Source organism: Mobula hypostoma, chromosome 2 (assembly GCF_963921235.1).
Source record: "Mobula hypostoma chromosome 2, sMobHyp1.1, whole genome shotgun sequence".
Classification (NCBI taxonomy): Eukaryota; Metazoa; Chordata; class Chondrichthyes; order Myliobatiformes; family Myliobatidae; genus Mobula; species Mobula hypostoma.
Window position 1 is genome coordinate 162,652,198 of NC_086098.1, and position 16,875 is coordinate 162,669,072.

The 16,875-nt window shown below is 44.3% G+C and overlaps 1 protein-coding gene across 1 annotated transcript in view; it reads right to left on the reverse strand.

The window, feature by feature from the left end:
- Nucleotides 1-8,494: 8,494 nt before the first annotated feature.
- Nucleotides 8,495-16,875, reverse strand: part of rbl1 (retinoblastoma-like 1 (p107)) — a 129,112-nt gene continuing 120,731 nt past the window's right edge. The window contains exons 20-22 of the mRNA XM_063040966.1: nt 14,213-14,412; nt 12,393-12,557; nt 8,495-11,986 (exon numbers count right to left, since the gene is read on the reverse strand). Of these exons, the coding sequence (XP_062897036.1) occupies nt 11,816-11,986; nt 12,393-12,557; nt 14,213-14,412 (536 nt within the window). The 3' untranslated portion in view covers nt 8,495-11,815. The remainder of the gene's footprint in view (nt 11,987-12,392; nt 12,558-14,212; nt 14,413-16,875) is intronic.

Consider the following 16,875-nt stretch of genomic DNA (forward strand, 5'->3'; position numbering starts at 1 on the left):
TTCTGGAGCATGTTGATATTAAGGGAGAGGAGGTGTTGGAGTTGTTAAAATACATTAGGACGGATAAGTCCCCGGGACTTGACGGAATATTTCCCAGGCTGCTCCACGAGGCCAAGGGAGAGATTGCTGAGCCTCTGGCTAGGACCTTTAGGTCCTTGTTGTCCACGGGAATGGTACCAGAGGATTGGAGGGAGGCGAATGTTGTGCCCTTGTTCAAAAAAGGTAGTAGGGATAGTCCTGGTAATCATAGACCAGTGAGCCTTACGGCTGTGGTGGAAAAGCTGTTGGAAAAGATTCTTAAGAGATGGGATCTCTAGGCATTTAGAAATTCATGGTCTGATCAGGGACAGTCAGCATGGCTTTGTGAAGGTAAGATCGTGTCTAACAAGCCTGATAGACTTTTTTGAGGAGGTGATCAGGCATATAGATGAGGGTAGTGCAGTGGATGTGATCTATATGGATTTTAGTAAGGCATTTAACAAGGTTCCACACGGTAGGCTTATTCAGAAAGTCAGAGGCATGGGATCCAGGGAAGTTTTGGCCAGGTGGATTCAGAATTGGCTTGCCTGCAGAAAGCAGAGGGTCATGGTGGAGAGAGTACATTCGGATTGGAAATTGTGACTAGTGGTGTCCCACAAGTATTGGTTCTGGGACCTCTACTTTTCGTGATTTTTATTAACGACCTGGATGTGGGGGTAGAAGGGTGGGTTGGCAAGTTTGCAGACGACACAAAGGTTGGTAGTGTTGTAGATAGTGTAGATTTCTCCATGGATTGTCACCTTGTCGTGGTGGAGAAGCTTGTGTTGTCCTGTGATCCCAAGAGCAATGCCGTCTGGAGCTATGCTCCTGGTAGGGACACCCATGGTGGTAAGGTCAAGGGTGAGGTCCCTGACGAAGAGCAATCCAACCAAGACCTCAACAGTGGAACAGGCGGATGAAGTTACTTCAAACTCAATGGCTGTGAAGGCCGATGAAGGCTGCAACAAATCCATCAGCTCCAATCGTTGTCGTTTCCATGCCATTGGAATCAGTTGGTTGATTTGTGAAGTATCGTGTGCTTCTTGGAGTGCAACATCAAGTACACGTTAAACAAATACACGCACAGCTGTCTTCACTCTGTGGGCCACTTCTTCAGAATGAAGACCATCATCCTCGACCTCGAGGGATAGCCACGACGATGACGGGATAGTGTAGAGGATTGTCAAAGATTGCAGAGAGACATTAATAGGATGCAGAAGTTGGCTAAGAAGTGGCAGATGGAGTTCAACCCGGAGAAGTGTGAGGTGGTACACTTTGGAAGGACAAACTCCAAGGCAGAGTACAAAGTAAATGGCAGGATACTTGGTAGTGTGGAGGAGCAGAGGGATCTGGGGGTACATGTCCACAGATCCCTGAAAGTTGCCTCACAGGTAGCTAGGGTAGTTAAGAAAGCTTGTGGGGTGTTAGATTTTACAAGTCGAGGGATAGAGTTTAAGAGTCGCGAGGTAATGATGCTGCTCTATAACACTCTGGTTAAGCCACACTTGGAGTACTGTGTCCAGTTCTGGTCGCCTCACTACAGGAAGGATATGGAAGCATTGGAAAGGGTACAGAGGAGATTTACCAGGATGCTGCCTGATTTAGAGAGTATGCATTATGATCAGAGATTAGGGAGAGCGAGGAGGTGATCGAGAGGAGTGGAAGGCAGGTGGTCACGCCGGGGCCACGGGAGGCAGACAAGTGGGTCACGGTTAGGAGGGGGAAGGGGAAAAGTCAGGTGATGGGGAGTACCCCGGTGGCTGTGCCCCTTAACAACAGGTACTCCTGTTTGAGTACTGTTGGGGGGGACAGCTTACCCGGGGGAAGCGACAGTGGCCGTGCCTCCGGCACAGAGTCTGGCCCTGTAGCTCAGAAGGGTAGGGCAAGGAAGAGGAGGGCAGTTGTGATAGGGGACTCTATAGTAAGGGGGTCAGATAGGCGATTCTGTGGACGCAGTCCAGAGACCCGGATGGTAGTTTGCCTCCCTGGTGCCAGGGTCCGGGATATTTCTGATCGTGTCCAAGATATCCTGAAGTGGGAGGGTGAGGAGCCAGAGGTCGTGGTACATATAGGTACCAATGACATAGGTAGGAAAAGGGATGAGGTCCTGAAAGGAGAATATAGGGAGCTAGGAAGGGAGTTGAGAAAAAGGACCGCAAAGGTAGTAATCTCGGGATTACTGCCTGTGCCACGCGACAGTGAGAGTAGGAATGCGATGAGGTGGAGGATAAATGCGTGGCTGAGGGATTGGAGCAGGGGGCAGGGATTCAAGTTTTTGGATCATTGGGACCTCTTTTGGCGCAGGCGTGACCTGTACAAAAAGGACGGGTTACACTTGAATCCTAGGGGGACCAATATCCTGGCGGGGAGATTAGCGGGGGCTACTGAGGTGACTTTAAACTAGAATGGTTGGGGGGTGGGAATCAAATTAAAGAGGCTAGGCATGAGGAGGTTAGTTCACAACAGAGGGATGGGAACCAGTGCAGAGAGACAGAGGGGTGTAAAGTGAGCATAGAAGCAAAAAGTACAAAGGAGAAAAGTAAAAGTGGCAGGCCGACAAATCCAGGGCAAGCATTAAAAAGGGCCACTTTTCAACATAATTGTACAAGGGCTAAGAGAGTTGTAAAAGAGCGCCTGAAGGCTTTATGTGTCAATGCAAGGAGCATTCGTAATAAGGTGGATGAATTGAAAGTGCAGATTGTTATTAATGATTATGATATAGTTGGGATCACAGAGACATGGCTCCAGGGTGACCAGGGATGGGAGCTCAACGTTCCGGGATATTCAATATTCAGGAGGGATAGACATGAAGGAAGGGGAGGTGGGGTGGCATTGCTGGTTAAAGAAGAGATTAACGCAATAGAAAGGAAGGACATAAGCCGGGAAGATGTGGAATCGATATGGGTAGAGCTGCGTAACACTAAGGGGCAGAAGACGCTGGTGGGAGTTGTGTACAGGCCACCTAACAGTAGTAGTGAGGTCGGAGATGGTATTAAACAGGAAATTAGAAATGTGTGCAATAAAGGAACAGCAGTTATAATGGGTGACTTCAATCTACATGTAGACTGGGTGAACCAAATTGGTAAAGGTGCTGAGGAAGAGGATTTCTTGGAATGTATGCGGGATGGTTTTTTTGAACCAACATGTCGAGGAACCAACTAGAGAGCAGGCTATTCTGGACTGGGTTTTGAGCAATGAGGAAGGGTTAATTAGCGATCTTGTCATGAGAGGCCCCTTGGGTAAGAGTGACCATAATATGGTGGAATTCTTCATTAATATGGAGAGTGACATAGTTAATTCAGAAACAAAGGTTCTGAACTTAAAGAAGGGGAACTTTGAAGGTATGAGACGTGAATTAGCTAAGATAGACTGGCAAATGACACTTAAAGGATTGACGGTGGATATGCAATGGCAAGCATTTATAGGTTGCATGGATGAACTACAACAATTGTTCAACCCAGTTTGGCAAAAGAATAAATCAAGGAAGGTAGTGCACCCGTGGCTGACAAGAGAAATTAGGGATAGTATCAATTCCAAAGAAGTAGCATACAAATTAGCCAGAGAAAGTGGCTCACCTGAGGACTGGGAGAAATTCAGAGTTCAGCAGAGGAGGACAAAGGGCTTAATTAGGAAGGGGAAAAAAGATTATGAGAGAAAACTGGCAGAGAACATAAAAACGGACTGTAAAAGCTTTTATAGATATGTAAAAAGGAAAAGACTGGTAAAGACAAATGTAGGTCCCCTGCAGACAGAAACAGGTGAATTGATTATGCGGAGCAAGGACATGGCAGACCAATTGAATAATTACTTTGGTTCTGTCTTCACTAAGGAGGACATAAATAATCTTCCAGAAATAGTAAGGGACAGAGGGTCCAGTGAGATGGAGGAACTGAGTGAAATACATGTTAGTAGGGAAGTGGTGTTAGGTAAATTGAAGGGATTGAAGGCAGATAAATCCCCAGGGCCAGATGGTCTGCATCCTAGAGTGCTTAAGGAAGTAGCCCAAGAAATAGTGGATGCATTAGTGATAATTTTTCAAAACTCATTAGATTCTGGACTAGTTCCTGAGGATTGGAGGGTGGCTAATGTAACCCCAATTTTTAAAAAAGGAGGGAGAGAGAAACCGGGGAATTATAGACCGGTTAGCCTAACGTCGGTGGTGGGGAAACTGCTGGAGTCAGTTATCAAGGATGTGATAACAGCACATTTGGAAAGCGGAGAAATGATCGGACAAAGTCAGCATGGATTTGTGAAAGGAAAATCATGTCTGACGAATCTCATAGAATTTTTTGAGGATGTAACTAGTAGAGTGGATAGGGGAGAACCAGTGGATGTGGTATATTTGGATTTTCAAAAGGCTTTTGACAAGGTCCCACACAGGAGATTAGTGTGCAAACTTAAAGCACACGGTATTGGGGGTAAGGTATTGGTGTGGGTGGAGAATTGGTTAGCAGACAGGAAGCAAAGAGTGGGAATAAACGGGACCTTTTCAGAATGGCAGGCGGTGACTAGTGGGGTACCGCAAGGCTCAGTGCTGGGACCCCAGTTGTTTACAATATATATTAATGACTTGGATGAGGGAATTAAATGCAGCATCTCCAAGTTTGCGGATGACACGAAGCTGGGCGGCAGTGTTAGCAGTGAGGAGGATGCTAAGAGGATGCAGAGTGACTTGGATAGGTTGGGTGAGTGGGCAAACTCATGGCAGATGCAATTTAATGTGGATAAATGTGAAGTTATCCACTTTGGTGACAAAAATAGGAAAACAGATTATTATCTGAATGGTGGCCGATTAGGAAAAGGGGAGGTGCAACGAGACCTGGGTGTCATTATACACCAGTCATTGAAAGTGGGCATGCAGGTATAGCAGGCGGTGAAAAAGGCGAATGGTATGCTGGCATTTATAGCGAGAGGATTCGAGTACAGGAGCAGGGAGGTACTACTGCAGTTGTACAAGGCCTTGGTGAGACCACACCTGGAGTATTGTGTGCAGTTTTGGTCCCCTAATCTGAGGAAAGACATCTTTGCCATAGAGGGAGTACAAAGAAGGTTCACCAGATTGATTCCTGGGATGGCAGGACTTTCATATGAAGAAAGACTGGATGAACTGGGCTTGTACTCGTTGGAATTTAGAAGATTGAGGGGGGATCTGATTGAAACGTATAAGATCCTAAAGGGATTGGACAGGCTAGATGCAGGAAGATTGTTCCCGATGTTGGGGAAGTCCAGAACGAGGGGTCACAGTTTGAGGATAGAGGGGAAGCCTTTTAGGACCGAGATTAGGAAAAACTTCTTCACACAGAGAGTGGTGAATCTGTGGAATTCTCTGCCACAGGAAACAGTTGAGGCCAGTTCATTGGCTATGTTTAAGAGGGAGTTAGATATGGCCCTTGTGGCTACAGGGGTCAGGGGGTATGGAGGGAAGGCTGGGGCAGGGTTCTGAGTTGGATGATCAGCCATGATCATAATAAATGGCGGTGCAGGCTCGAAGGGCCGAATGGCCTACTCCTGCACCTATTTTCTATGTTTCTATTAAGGGAGCTAGGGCTTTACTCTTTGGAGAGAAGGAGGATGAGAGGAGACATGATAGAGGTATACAAGATATTAAGAGGAATATATAGAGTGGACAGCCAGAGCCTCTTCCCCAGGGCACCACTGCTCAATACAAGAGGACATGGCTTTAAGGTAAGGGGTGGGAAGTTCAAGGGGGATATTAGAGGAAGGTTTTTTTAATCAGAGAGTGGTTGGCACGTGGAATGCACAGCCTGAGTCAATGGTGGAGGCAAATACACTAGTGAAATTTATAGAGATTACTAGACAGGTATATGGAGGAATTTAAGGTGGGGGGTTATATGGGAGGCAGAGTTAATGCGAGTCGGCACAACATTGTGGGCCGAAGAGCCTGTACTATGCTGTACTATTCTACACAAACATCTGTCACTTGCCCTGTCTCATTCTCTAATAGCAAATCAAGTATTGTACACTCTGTCATTGGGACTTCTATGTACTAATTAAGGAAACTTTTCAGAACATATTTGAGAAACTTTATCCTATCTAGTTCTTTTACAGGAGTCCCAGTCAACACGTGGAATTAAAATCACCTACCATAACGTCTAATGTTCCTTGCAACAGTCTGTGATCTCTCTGCAAATTTATTCATCGAAATCCCGCAGACTGTTGGGTGGTCTGTAATCTCGCCCCATTAACATGGTGATCTCTTTCCAATCTCTCAGTACCACCCATAATGCCTCATTAGCTGAGTTCTCCAGTCTGACTTGATAGAGCACTGTGTGTTCCCTGCCTAGTAACTCCACCTGTCCTCCTTTAATCTTTCCCACTGCTGCATCTGAAACAGAACCCCAGAATAATGAGCTGCCAGTCTTGTCCCTCCTGCACCCAAGTCCCACTAATAGCTACAATATCATAATTCCAGGTGTTGATCCATGCCTGAGCTCAGCCACCTTCCCTTTGATACTTCTTACATTGAAATATATGCAGCTTAGGACATTAGTCGCACCATTCACAACATTCCTAAATGGACATTGAACCTGTGAACACTCCCTCACTTTTTAAAATATAAATTATTTGTTTTTTTGCATGATTTTTAATTCATTTCTGGTGCACCAACTGTGAGTTGGAGAGCGGAGGCGGTGCACTGGTCCGGGAGCAAAGCTTAAAAGGGGAAAGCTTCACGGGAACTCGGCTATAACCAAAGCACTGTGTTGGAGAGCAGGGAAGGTTCAAGCATAAAAGGAAGACACTGCCTAGTGTTGTAGTCATCGATGGAATGGTCTGAGTCAGAGTGGGAGGGCTTTGGTTCATTCAGGCTTGGGCAAGGAAGGTGGGTAAGTGGACTACATTTTTCCTTGCCTTTTTTGAGGAATAGAGAGCATGTCTGTTGGGTTAGTACTTGGCTCTAGGAGTCAGATGTGGGGATCTTGGGAATCTTTCAGTCTCCCAGATGGCCAAATCTGCACCAGGTGCACCAAGATACGCCTCCTGAGAGACCGTGTTAGGGATCTGGAGCTGTAGCTTGTAGCTTATTAGGGAGAGTGAATAGGAGACAGAGGAGCTACAAGGACTTAGTCACCCTGAGGCTGCAGGAGTTAGATAAGTGGGTGACTGTCAGGGAAGGGATGGGAAGAGCTCAGATAGTAGAGAGCACCTCTGTGGCCATCCCCTTCAGGAATCGTTATCTCATTTTGGATGCTGTTGGGGGTGGGGGGGGGGTGACCTGACAGAGGACACCACGGGAGTTGGGTCTCTGGCACTGAGCCTGGCTCTGTGGTACAGAAGGGAGAAAAGATGATGAGGGATGTGGTGGTCATAAGGGATTCCACAGTGAGGGGGGCAGGAGGTCCTGTCAGGTCCTACCCAGATGGTGTGTTGCCTCCCCAGGTGCTAGGGTACGGAATGTTTCTAATTGGGTGCAGAGTATTCTGAAGGGAGAGGGTGAACAGCCAGAAGTCTTATTACACGTTGGTACCAATGACACAGGTAGAAAAATGGAGGAAGTCCTAAAGAGAGAATTCAGGGAGTTGAGTAGGAAGCTGAAAAGCAGGACCTCCAGGGTAGTAATCTCAGGATTGCTGCCTGTGTCGTGTGCTAACGAGCGCAAAAATAGCATGATCAGGCATATTAATGCATGGCTGAGAGACTGGTGTAGGGGGCAGGGCTTTGGGTTCCTGGATCATTGGGGCATCTTCTGGGGGAGGTACGACCTGTACGAAAAGGTTGGGTTGCACCTGAACCCAAAGGGGTCCAATATCCTAGCAGGCAGGTTTAATAGAGCTGTTCGGCAGGGTTTAAACTAATTTGGCAGGGGGATGGGAACTGGAGAGATAGGGCTAAGAAAGGGGAAAACAGAAATAAGTCAAAGATACTGTGCAACAGAGATGATAGAAAGGACAGGCAGGAGACGAGGCATAATCACAGCCAGTGGGATGATTTACAGGGCAAAGAGGTATGATGCAGTTAAAATAGAAAGCAACTAATACTGGACTGAAAATGTTGTATTTGAATGCAAGCAGCACAAGAAACAAAACAGACAATCTTGAAATTCAGCTATAGACTGGCAAGTATGACATTGTGGCCATCTCTGAATTTTGGCTAAAGGATGGCTGCTATTGGGAGCTGAATGTCCAAGGATATACGGTGTATCGGAACGAAAGGTTAGTAGGCAGAGGGAGTGGTGTGGCCCTGTGTATACGAAATAATATTAAATCATTAGAAAGGGATGACATAGGATTGTAAGGTGTAGAGTCTCAATGGGTTGAGTTAAGAAATGGCAAGGGTAAGGGGATCCTAATGGCAGTGGTATACAGGTCTCCAAACAGCAGATGGGATGTGGATTGTTTAAATGTCAAACAATGAAGGTGCCCAATACCTGGTCAAATCTAATACAACTTCATATCAAGCACCCAGGGATGACAGCACAACGCAGTATTCATTGGAAGAAATTGGCATATTGTGGAAAGATTGCAGGTAAATACTTTATTTAAAAACCGTACTCAAAAGTAAAAGATATTTAAGATTAACAGTATTACTGTTCTCATACGGGTAAAAACAAAACACATTAACCAAAGTGGAAAAAGTTATCACAAGGTGAGCGAGCATTAAAGTGTGCAACTTGGGTTCACTGTTGGACAACTCCTGTAGCTGATTCCTGATGTGGTGCAGGAGCAGAGACTTCCATCGCACATGATATGTTGGTAAGGAAAAAGCAATATTCCTCTGGTCATTACATCCTGGCAGCTCTAAACTTTGTGGCAATATTTAATCCGATTACAGCGTCACTGACCAATGCCATGTATGGAACAGTTCTCAACTGTGTCAGAGACAATTTTATTGGGAACTGCATTCCCATGTGAGAACAGAGTAAACAGCACTCAACTGTTCCTCTGGCCATTCTGTTGTAGTTAATGCAGTCTGGAAACCCCTGCAGAGCATTAGCCATAAGATATTTACAGTATTATGGTACTGAACTAATCTAGGAAAAACATTCCCTTCAATGGGCCAAAGTATAACTGATACAAGAACTCCACTATTGGATAGTAATGCCTGGGACCCAATGCTCAAAGCTGAGGCTTAGAGTGAAACTTTCACTCAACCAGGGAGGCAGAGTATGAGGGACAAACCTGGTTCTTCAAACCCTCTGGTCTGAGATAAAGCTGGAAACAGTAAATTTGCTGTCAACATCTCAGAGAGGAACAAAAATCCCAAAAGGAACAAAATTCCAGAGGTAAAAATTTAAACTGATAATTTTCTTAACATTTTCATTCTCATTCAAAAGCAGAAATCGTTTCTCAATTCCATATATAAAGCATTAAAGTACAAATATTAACTCATAGAATAATCTAAACTATACAAATATACACTCTAGTCTTCAAAACAGGAAATTAATGTAAAAGGAATTGTGTGTAGATGCTACACAATAGTTAAAACAAACACAGCATATTGCAGACCATACAGGAGTAAATTTAAAGCTTGTGTGAACCTTCTGAGATCTGGTACTTTTTGCTGCAGGTTAGACCACCAGTAGAAAGCTGTAGCATTTACATTAGACAAGTACAGATTGAATCAGAGTATCTGAAATGGAATAACGGGATGTCAGTGAGATCTCCCTATGCACGGGGCAGGTGTGGTTGATCTTGGGATCAATAGGAACTGAAATCCCTACACTTTCTCTTGTTTCTGTTGTCCATAGAGGTTAGCACTGGTAGAAACTGACTTCCCCACAGGGGAAGTACCTCATTTTCTGACAACATGGAAGGAGACCATTTGGGCCTCTGATTATATTTCAGCATGCAGAGCATTCCCATTCCCTCACCTAGTTTCTGATACGTCAACCCCCAATTCTCCTGCCTTCCAGCTACACTGCAGATCATGGGAGGAAACCAGAGTTTCAGCAGAGAACCACATTCTCTGCAAACTCCACAAAGAAGCAATGGAGTTCAGGGTTAGTTCCAGGTTGCTGAAGCCACGAGGCAGCAGCACTATCCAATGCACCAGTGACCCAGAAAGTTACAGGAAAGATTCCTATACAAATCTCATGACATATGCCGGTGATATTAAACCCGATTCTGATACTGTTAGTTCATCTAGTTAATGCATTTTTGTGATAAAATCAGTCCCAAGCATTCCAGATCACGTTCACCTTGGGCCCCAAAGTAAAGCAAAGCACACCCCAAACTGTATCAACACTGTGGTGTGGTGCTACTCCCCAACCTGTGGTGACAGAGAGGTAAAGAATCTGGTGCAGCCTACGCCACGAACTGTGTTCTAAATACATACAGATGCATGTGAGGCCCTACCAGAGATTGGATCACTAGCTGGCTCACTGCCTGAGCTTCAAGGACTGTATCATGGCAAAGCCCAAATGGGGACACAACTATAAATGGATCAACTGGGAAATACGGCACTGGGCTAGAGAATCCATGAACACAAAAGATGGCACTCGGAATCCAAACTGTCATCTCAATGCTCAAACTGTCCCTAATCATATGATTAATAAATGGAAGTTGTCACGCTTTCCATCAGCCTGGTTTGCATTTGAGCTCCAATTCCTGGCCTAACTCACTAAGTCACCATCACATCAGATAGGCAGTGTCTATGACACTTTGGTACAACACATGCACAGGCCTTCGGGATGGAGAACCATGGTTACACCACATTAACACACTACACATCAACATTTCACAAAGTTGGAAGTAAAGGGAAAGTGCGCTCTCTTCATGGCTGAGAGCATGGCATTATATTGCAGAAAGATGAGACTTGCAGTAAAGTTCTGTCCTCAAAGCCACTGTGCAGGCAAACTCTTTGCTAGAAAGCTAATGGGCCTGCCGAATTCTCCATACACTGAAGGCCAAGCGCAAGCTGCAGATTATTCTTGCTTTCCCCCTTAAAAACAGTGAAGGCACTTTATAGCTAATGTCAGAGTGACACAATACAGACACTGGGCTCACAGGATGGGGCTGGGAAATGAGAAAATGAACCCCTGATGCAGCGTGTTCCAATGTTGATGCTACAGGAAAAGTGACAGAATAGAGAGCATCAATCTCCATTCCGCAGCACTGATTCTCTCTCCAATTAACTTCCACCAGACTCCCAATTCAGTGCTCCAAGGCACACAAGAGTGACCCGTGAACCTGTGTTTATTTAAGAAACAGCAACTGTTCATCTGCAGAATCCAAGAATTGGGGGGCTATATGGTTATTCTTTGGGATCTGGTTTGTAAAGTGCTTTCACTGCACCAGGTGTCGGTGTAATGTTAGTGCTTTACTGAGTACTGCTAATCTCCCAGTATGGCTATTATATTCTTTGATTCCAAACTCCAAACCCCTCTGTATGCTCCTCAATACACACATCATCATAAAAAATTTAATTCTGTGGATCTTCCTTGTACTTACCCAACAACCTAAACCCAACCTAGTCAGAGAACACACAAGCAGATCTAAGCCCAGTCATTCAAAGACTGGCTTGCTGACTGAAGCGGTTATTTAACAGTATACAAGGTTGAAACAAGCCAGTAGGTGATGGAGTAAATGGCACCAAGATGAAATATTGACTGCTACTTCTTCCCAGACACGTGCTGAGCTGTTTGAAGTGCGCTGTTTGTTGATTGTTCAGGGCAGCATTTGTTTATTCCTGGTAACTCTGCGTATACAGAGTCTGCACCCAAAGAACAAGAACTAGGGTTCTGGTAATGGTTGAATGTGGGAGGGAGTCTAGGTTCTTTCCAGACAAATCTGATTCTAGCAACTCTACCTAATAAATTCTACGTAGAAGCTTTATGTTCTCAGCGGTTTGCCCGCTCGCTGATGACATCCTGCAGCCGCTTCAACAAAATGTCGTCATTTTCTTGGCAGAGGCATTTTGTTGGTGATTCACTGTCACTTTCCATGGTGAAGGCTCGCTTCCTGCTCAGCCGTTCCCCTTGCTTGATCATGCAGTTGATGTCCCTAAGGTTCTGAGGAAAACATCACAAATGGGAGAGTGAGAAATTGGCTCTTTCACCCTTCAAGTCTGCTTTGTCATTCAATAAAACCATCACTGGTATGATCTTGGCTTCAGCTGTAGTCTCTGCCTTCCCCTCATAACCTCTGCTTTTCCTGGCAGATCCCAAATCCACCTAGCCTTGAAAACATTTAACAATTCAGTTCCACAACTCTCTCAGATGTAGAACTCCACAGATTCACAGTTTCAAAGTAACCCTACCTGCAGGACAGCCTCAACACTCTTGTATAGAATACTGAGCAAATGCATCTTATCACAACTCAAATCATGCTAGAATGTTTGACATTGACAGCTATCTCCCTGCTAAATAAATTCAAAACAGTAATCCTCACCAATGAGGTATAGAAAGAAAGCTTCACCTTTGAGGGGCTCCTGTTAAACCTGTACATCATCGCAGTACGTGGAGTGAGAGAAGTGCCGTTCTTGTGAGGGGAGATATACACTGCGTGTTGTTGTGATATCCGTCGGGGAGATACGGGATGTGGTTTCACATTCGGAAAAGGAGAGAGCGGCGGTGCTTCCACCTGTCAAGACAAGACTTAAAACTGTAGTAACTGTAGTTAACTGTAAGTACCAGCTGTGTGGTGAAAGCAGCACAACAGCACCCCTTTCACCTCAGATAGCTAAAGAAGGTTAGCGTGAGTCCCCAGCTCCTCAGGACTTTCTACAGGGGCACAATTGAGAGCCTCCTGATTGGCTGTGTCATCACCTGGTATGGGAACTGCACTATCCTCTACCCATCAAAAACTGAAGCCACTTCACATATCAGGGCACCTTGCTAAAAGCTGGCTCAAAAAGGACAGTTTATGGAGCATCTTTAATCGCAGAGAGGTCAAGAGGCAGAGAAGTTTGGGAGTACAATTCCAGATTTCAGATCGTGGCTGATGAAGACCAGAGTTATAGAATTACAGAGATCGTGTCAGTCGGAAGGAGTTTACATAGACTGGAAGGAAAGGGTTTGAAACGGTTTGAAAACAATTGTAAAAAGGATGAGAGGCGAATGAAGTCTAGTATGAGTTAGGACATGACAGAGAGCGAGCTTAGGTGTAGGGATAAGACAGCAAGGAAAAGCTAGGTGAATACTGGAAAAGTCTGTGCTGGATTTACACAGGATATACCACACAAAAACAGGCCAGACCAACAGTTCAATGCTGGGTTTACGCTCAATTTCTTTATTCAAGAAACACTTGGTCTGTTCCTTGTCCCCTCATGCATTTACCTTTCTGTTTTTAGTATCATGCTTGTTACTCTTCTCCAGTGTCTCAACTCTTGGCAACCAGAATTGTATCAAGTGTCGTCTACCCAAGTTCTGATGTAGGTGTCACATAATTTCCCTACTTTTCAATTCCACTCTTTTAGAAGTAAGCCCCAAAAACTGGCACACTGCTTAGCATCCAAGCCATATTCTGAAGAAATAACGCACTAACAGAATCAGCGTTAAAATGGATCATTATGGTGCATTATATGAGCCCCTGCCCACCCCACCTTCTCTGTCCAACACCCGATTTAAATCCCTGCTATTTACACTCACACAACAATGAGAAGCACATGATCTGTTGCAAATATATGTAACACTCTTGAAATTGTTCTATCATATAGCTGATGAAATGTTATTTTTCCAGCTAGAAATTCCAAAAATACATGAATAATTATGGTTTGTAGTTACTATTAAAGGTTCTCACCTCTCAAGAAACATCCCTCTCCTTCAAAATCGACAAAATACATCCCTCCTCAAAAAGAGAGGTTAACGTGTTACCTTCTAACACCATTCCATTTCCCGCTCCAAAGTCCTTTAGCATTGATGTGCATCTTAAACCTCTAAGCAGAAACTCCTTCACAGCACCATTTGTAAAGGAGGTCTGATGTAAACTATCCTTTGTCTTCATCTACTAGTCTACAGACTAACAGTTCACCACACCATCCTTTACAATCCTAATTTTAACATTTAGGTGACAAACTGAAGACAAGAATCTTTGGCTGCAAAAGTTCCATGTCCTGGAATTCACACTCTAAACATCTATATTTCCTTACCTTCTAATGTTTTTAAATACCTAATCCTTGGCTCTCACCTTATGTCCTTATGTGGCTCAGTATCACTGCAACTACAGAAGTAATTATTTGCATGTTAAATATCTACATACACTCATTGTGGAATGCTAACAAACTCATGCTTGCTTACCCCACACTCCAGTTTTACATTGGAGTACTTCAATGCAAAGTCTTTAATTCTATTCACATAGATAGTGTTATAGAACTTAATGAGATCACCACGCTCTTCCTCCATAGGGTCTGGACACTTGGATATGCTGGCAGGAGTCACTGGAGGGCTTCTCATCTCAAAACCGCCATGATTATTTGTGCTGGGATCACAGCTGGATACTGAAAGTGTCATAAGAGAATTATTATTCTTAATTTTAAATTAGGCTCCCTAAAATAACTGATCATTCCATACTGAAAGATCTTTTGTTTCTCTAAAACCAGTGAAAGTCACAGTGCTAGAAAATTACGAAACTTTTACACTTCCAACACCGTCAGATCAGGAAGGTGAAGAGCCTTAAACTTTGTCTCAACAGTGCAATTTAGCTGCAGTATTAGAAAAGCACTCAGAAATATTAATTCCTCCTATCAGTCATCTACATTGGTAGCTTGAAAACTGTGCTCCAAATGCTTAGGATGGAAAAAAACAAGATAATTATCAAACAGTGCAAAGGTGCCTCACTCCTTAAACGGTGATATGCGGAATTCTGTATATTGCAGATATGCAAAAGAAATATATATAGATCATAAGTCTTCCGGTAAGATGGCAGCGCACTCGGCTGTCCATCAAATGGTACAAGTGTTTCTTAAATGAAAAGGCATCTAGTGCTTTCCTGGTGTACATGACAAATAAACTCTTCTCTGGCTTCCAGCCAGGAACAAGTATCGATTTTAACTGATGTTTCAATGACAGATTCTGCCATCTTCATCAGGGATGATGCCTGGATGTGTCTAGTCTGATGGTACTTATACCCCCATCGTCTGTCCCACCAGGATAGTGGAAATGTGATTGGATGATTGGGCATTGGTTAAAAAAACTGCAAGTCTGGTTCAATTGACTTGACCCAATTGACACATACATACACACTCACTCAATTAAACACCACTCCAGTTGCAATTTTTGCTCATTTCTTTCTCAATACCTGCTAAAACATTGTTTACATATACATCATTTATTATATTGTAATTTGTCCTTTACTGTGCCTACTGTCCTGTTTATTAATTATTGTACTGTCTTGCACAGTTTTGTGCACTTTATGTAGTCCCGTGTAGGCATGAAGTCTAATGAAGTTTTGTGTGGTTTCACGTAGTCTAGTATAGTTGTGTGTTGTTTCATGTAGCACTATGGTCCTGGAGGAACGTTGTTTCATTTTTACTGTGTACTGTACCAGCAGTTATGGTTGAAATGACAATAAAAGCGACTTGACTTATTGTTACGTGAATCAGGGCCTCATGCTGAGGTATCATCTGTTACAGCCACTCAAGGGAGGAAGTGCTGGAGGTGGTGTGGGAGAGAACAGAGACGTGGTTGGGTATCCTCAAATCCATGCTGGCCTCTGCAGGCCGGCATTTCTGTTGGCACTGCTCTTCAGTGTTCGCTCACTGGAAGACAAGTTAGATTGCTTTTGTCTGTGGTTGATCCAGCGAGAGACAAGCTGATTTCCCTTTGTCTGCAGCTGATCCAGTGCCATACCTGTTCTTGCAGAAACGTGTTTCCAGGACAGCATCCCATACACCATCAATCTTCAGGCCATGCCACTCAAGAACTTGAGCTAATATTATTTTTAATAAAATTTGTGCTAATATTAAACCCTCCTAGCATGGTTCGGGAGGGTTTAAACTAATTTGCAACAGGGATGGGATCCGGAGTGATAGAGCAGTGGAAGAAGTGCATGCAGTAAAGCCAGATCTAACATATAGAGAGACTTTGAGGAAAGAGAAGTAGAATAAAGGGTGTAAAGGTAGTAAGGTAGAAGGGCTAAAGTGTGTGTACTTCAATGCAAGAAGCATCAGGAACAAAGGTGATGAACTGAGAGCTTGGATACATACATGGAATTATGATGTAGAGACTTGGCCGGCATCAGGGCAGGAATGGATTCTCAATATTCCTGGATTTCAGTGTTTTAAAAGGGATAGAGAGGAGGGAAAAGGGGAGGAGGGGTGGCATTACTGGTCAGGGATACTATTACCACTACAGAAAGGGTGGGTAATGTAGCAGGATCCTCTTTTGAGTCAGTATGGGTGGAAGTCAGGAACAGGAAGGGAGCATTCTATAGGCCCCCTGGTAGCAGCAGAGATACAGAGGAGCGATTGGGAGGCAGATTTTGGAAATACGCAAAAATAACACGGTTGTTATCATGGGTGATTTTAACTTCCCTAATACTGATTGGCATCTGATTAGCTCCAAGGGTTTGGACGGGGCAGTTTGTTAAGTGTGTCCAGGACAGATTCCTGTCACAGTATGTTGACAAGCCGACTAGGGGGAATGCCGTACTAGATCTAGTATTAGGTAACAAACCGGGTCAGGTCACAGTTCTCTCAGTGGGTGAGCATCTGGGGGACAGTGACCAGCACTCCCTGACCTTCAGCATTATCATGAAAAAGGATAGAATCAGAGTGGACAGGAAAATTTTTAATTAGGCATGGCCAAATTAGGAGGATATAAGGCTAGAACTTGCGGGTGTGAATTGGGATGATGTTTTTGCAGGGAAATGTACTATGGACATGTGGTCGATGTTTAGAGATCTCTTGCAAGATATTAGGGCTAAATTTGTCTTGGTGAGGAAGTAAAGAATGGTACGGTGA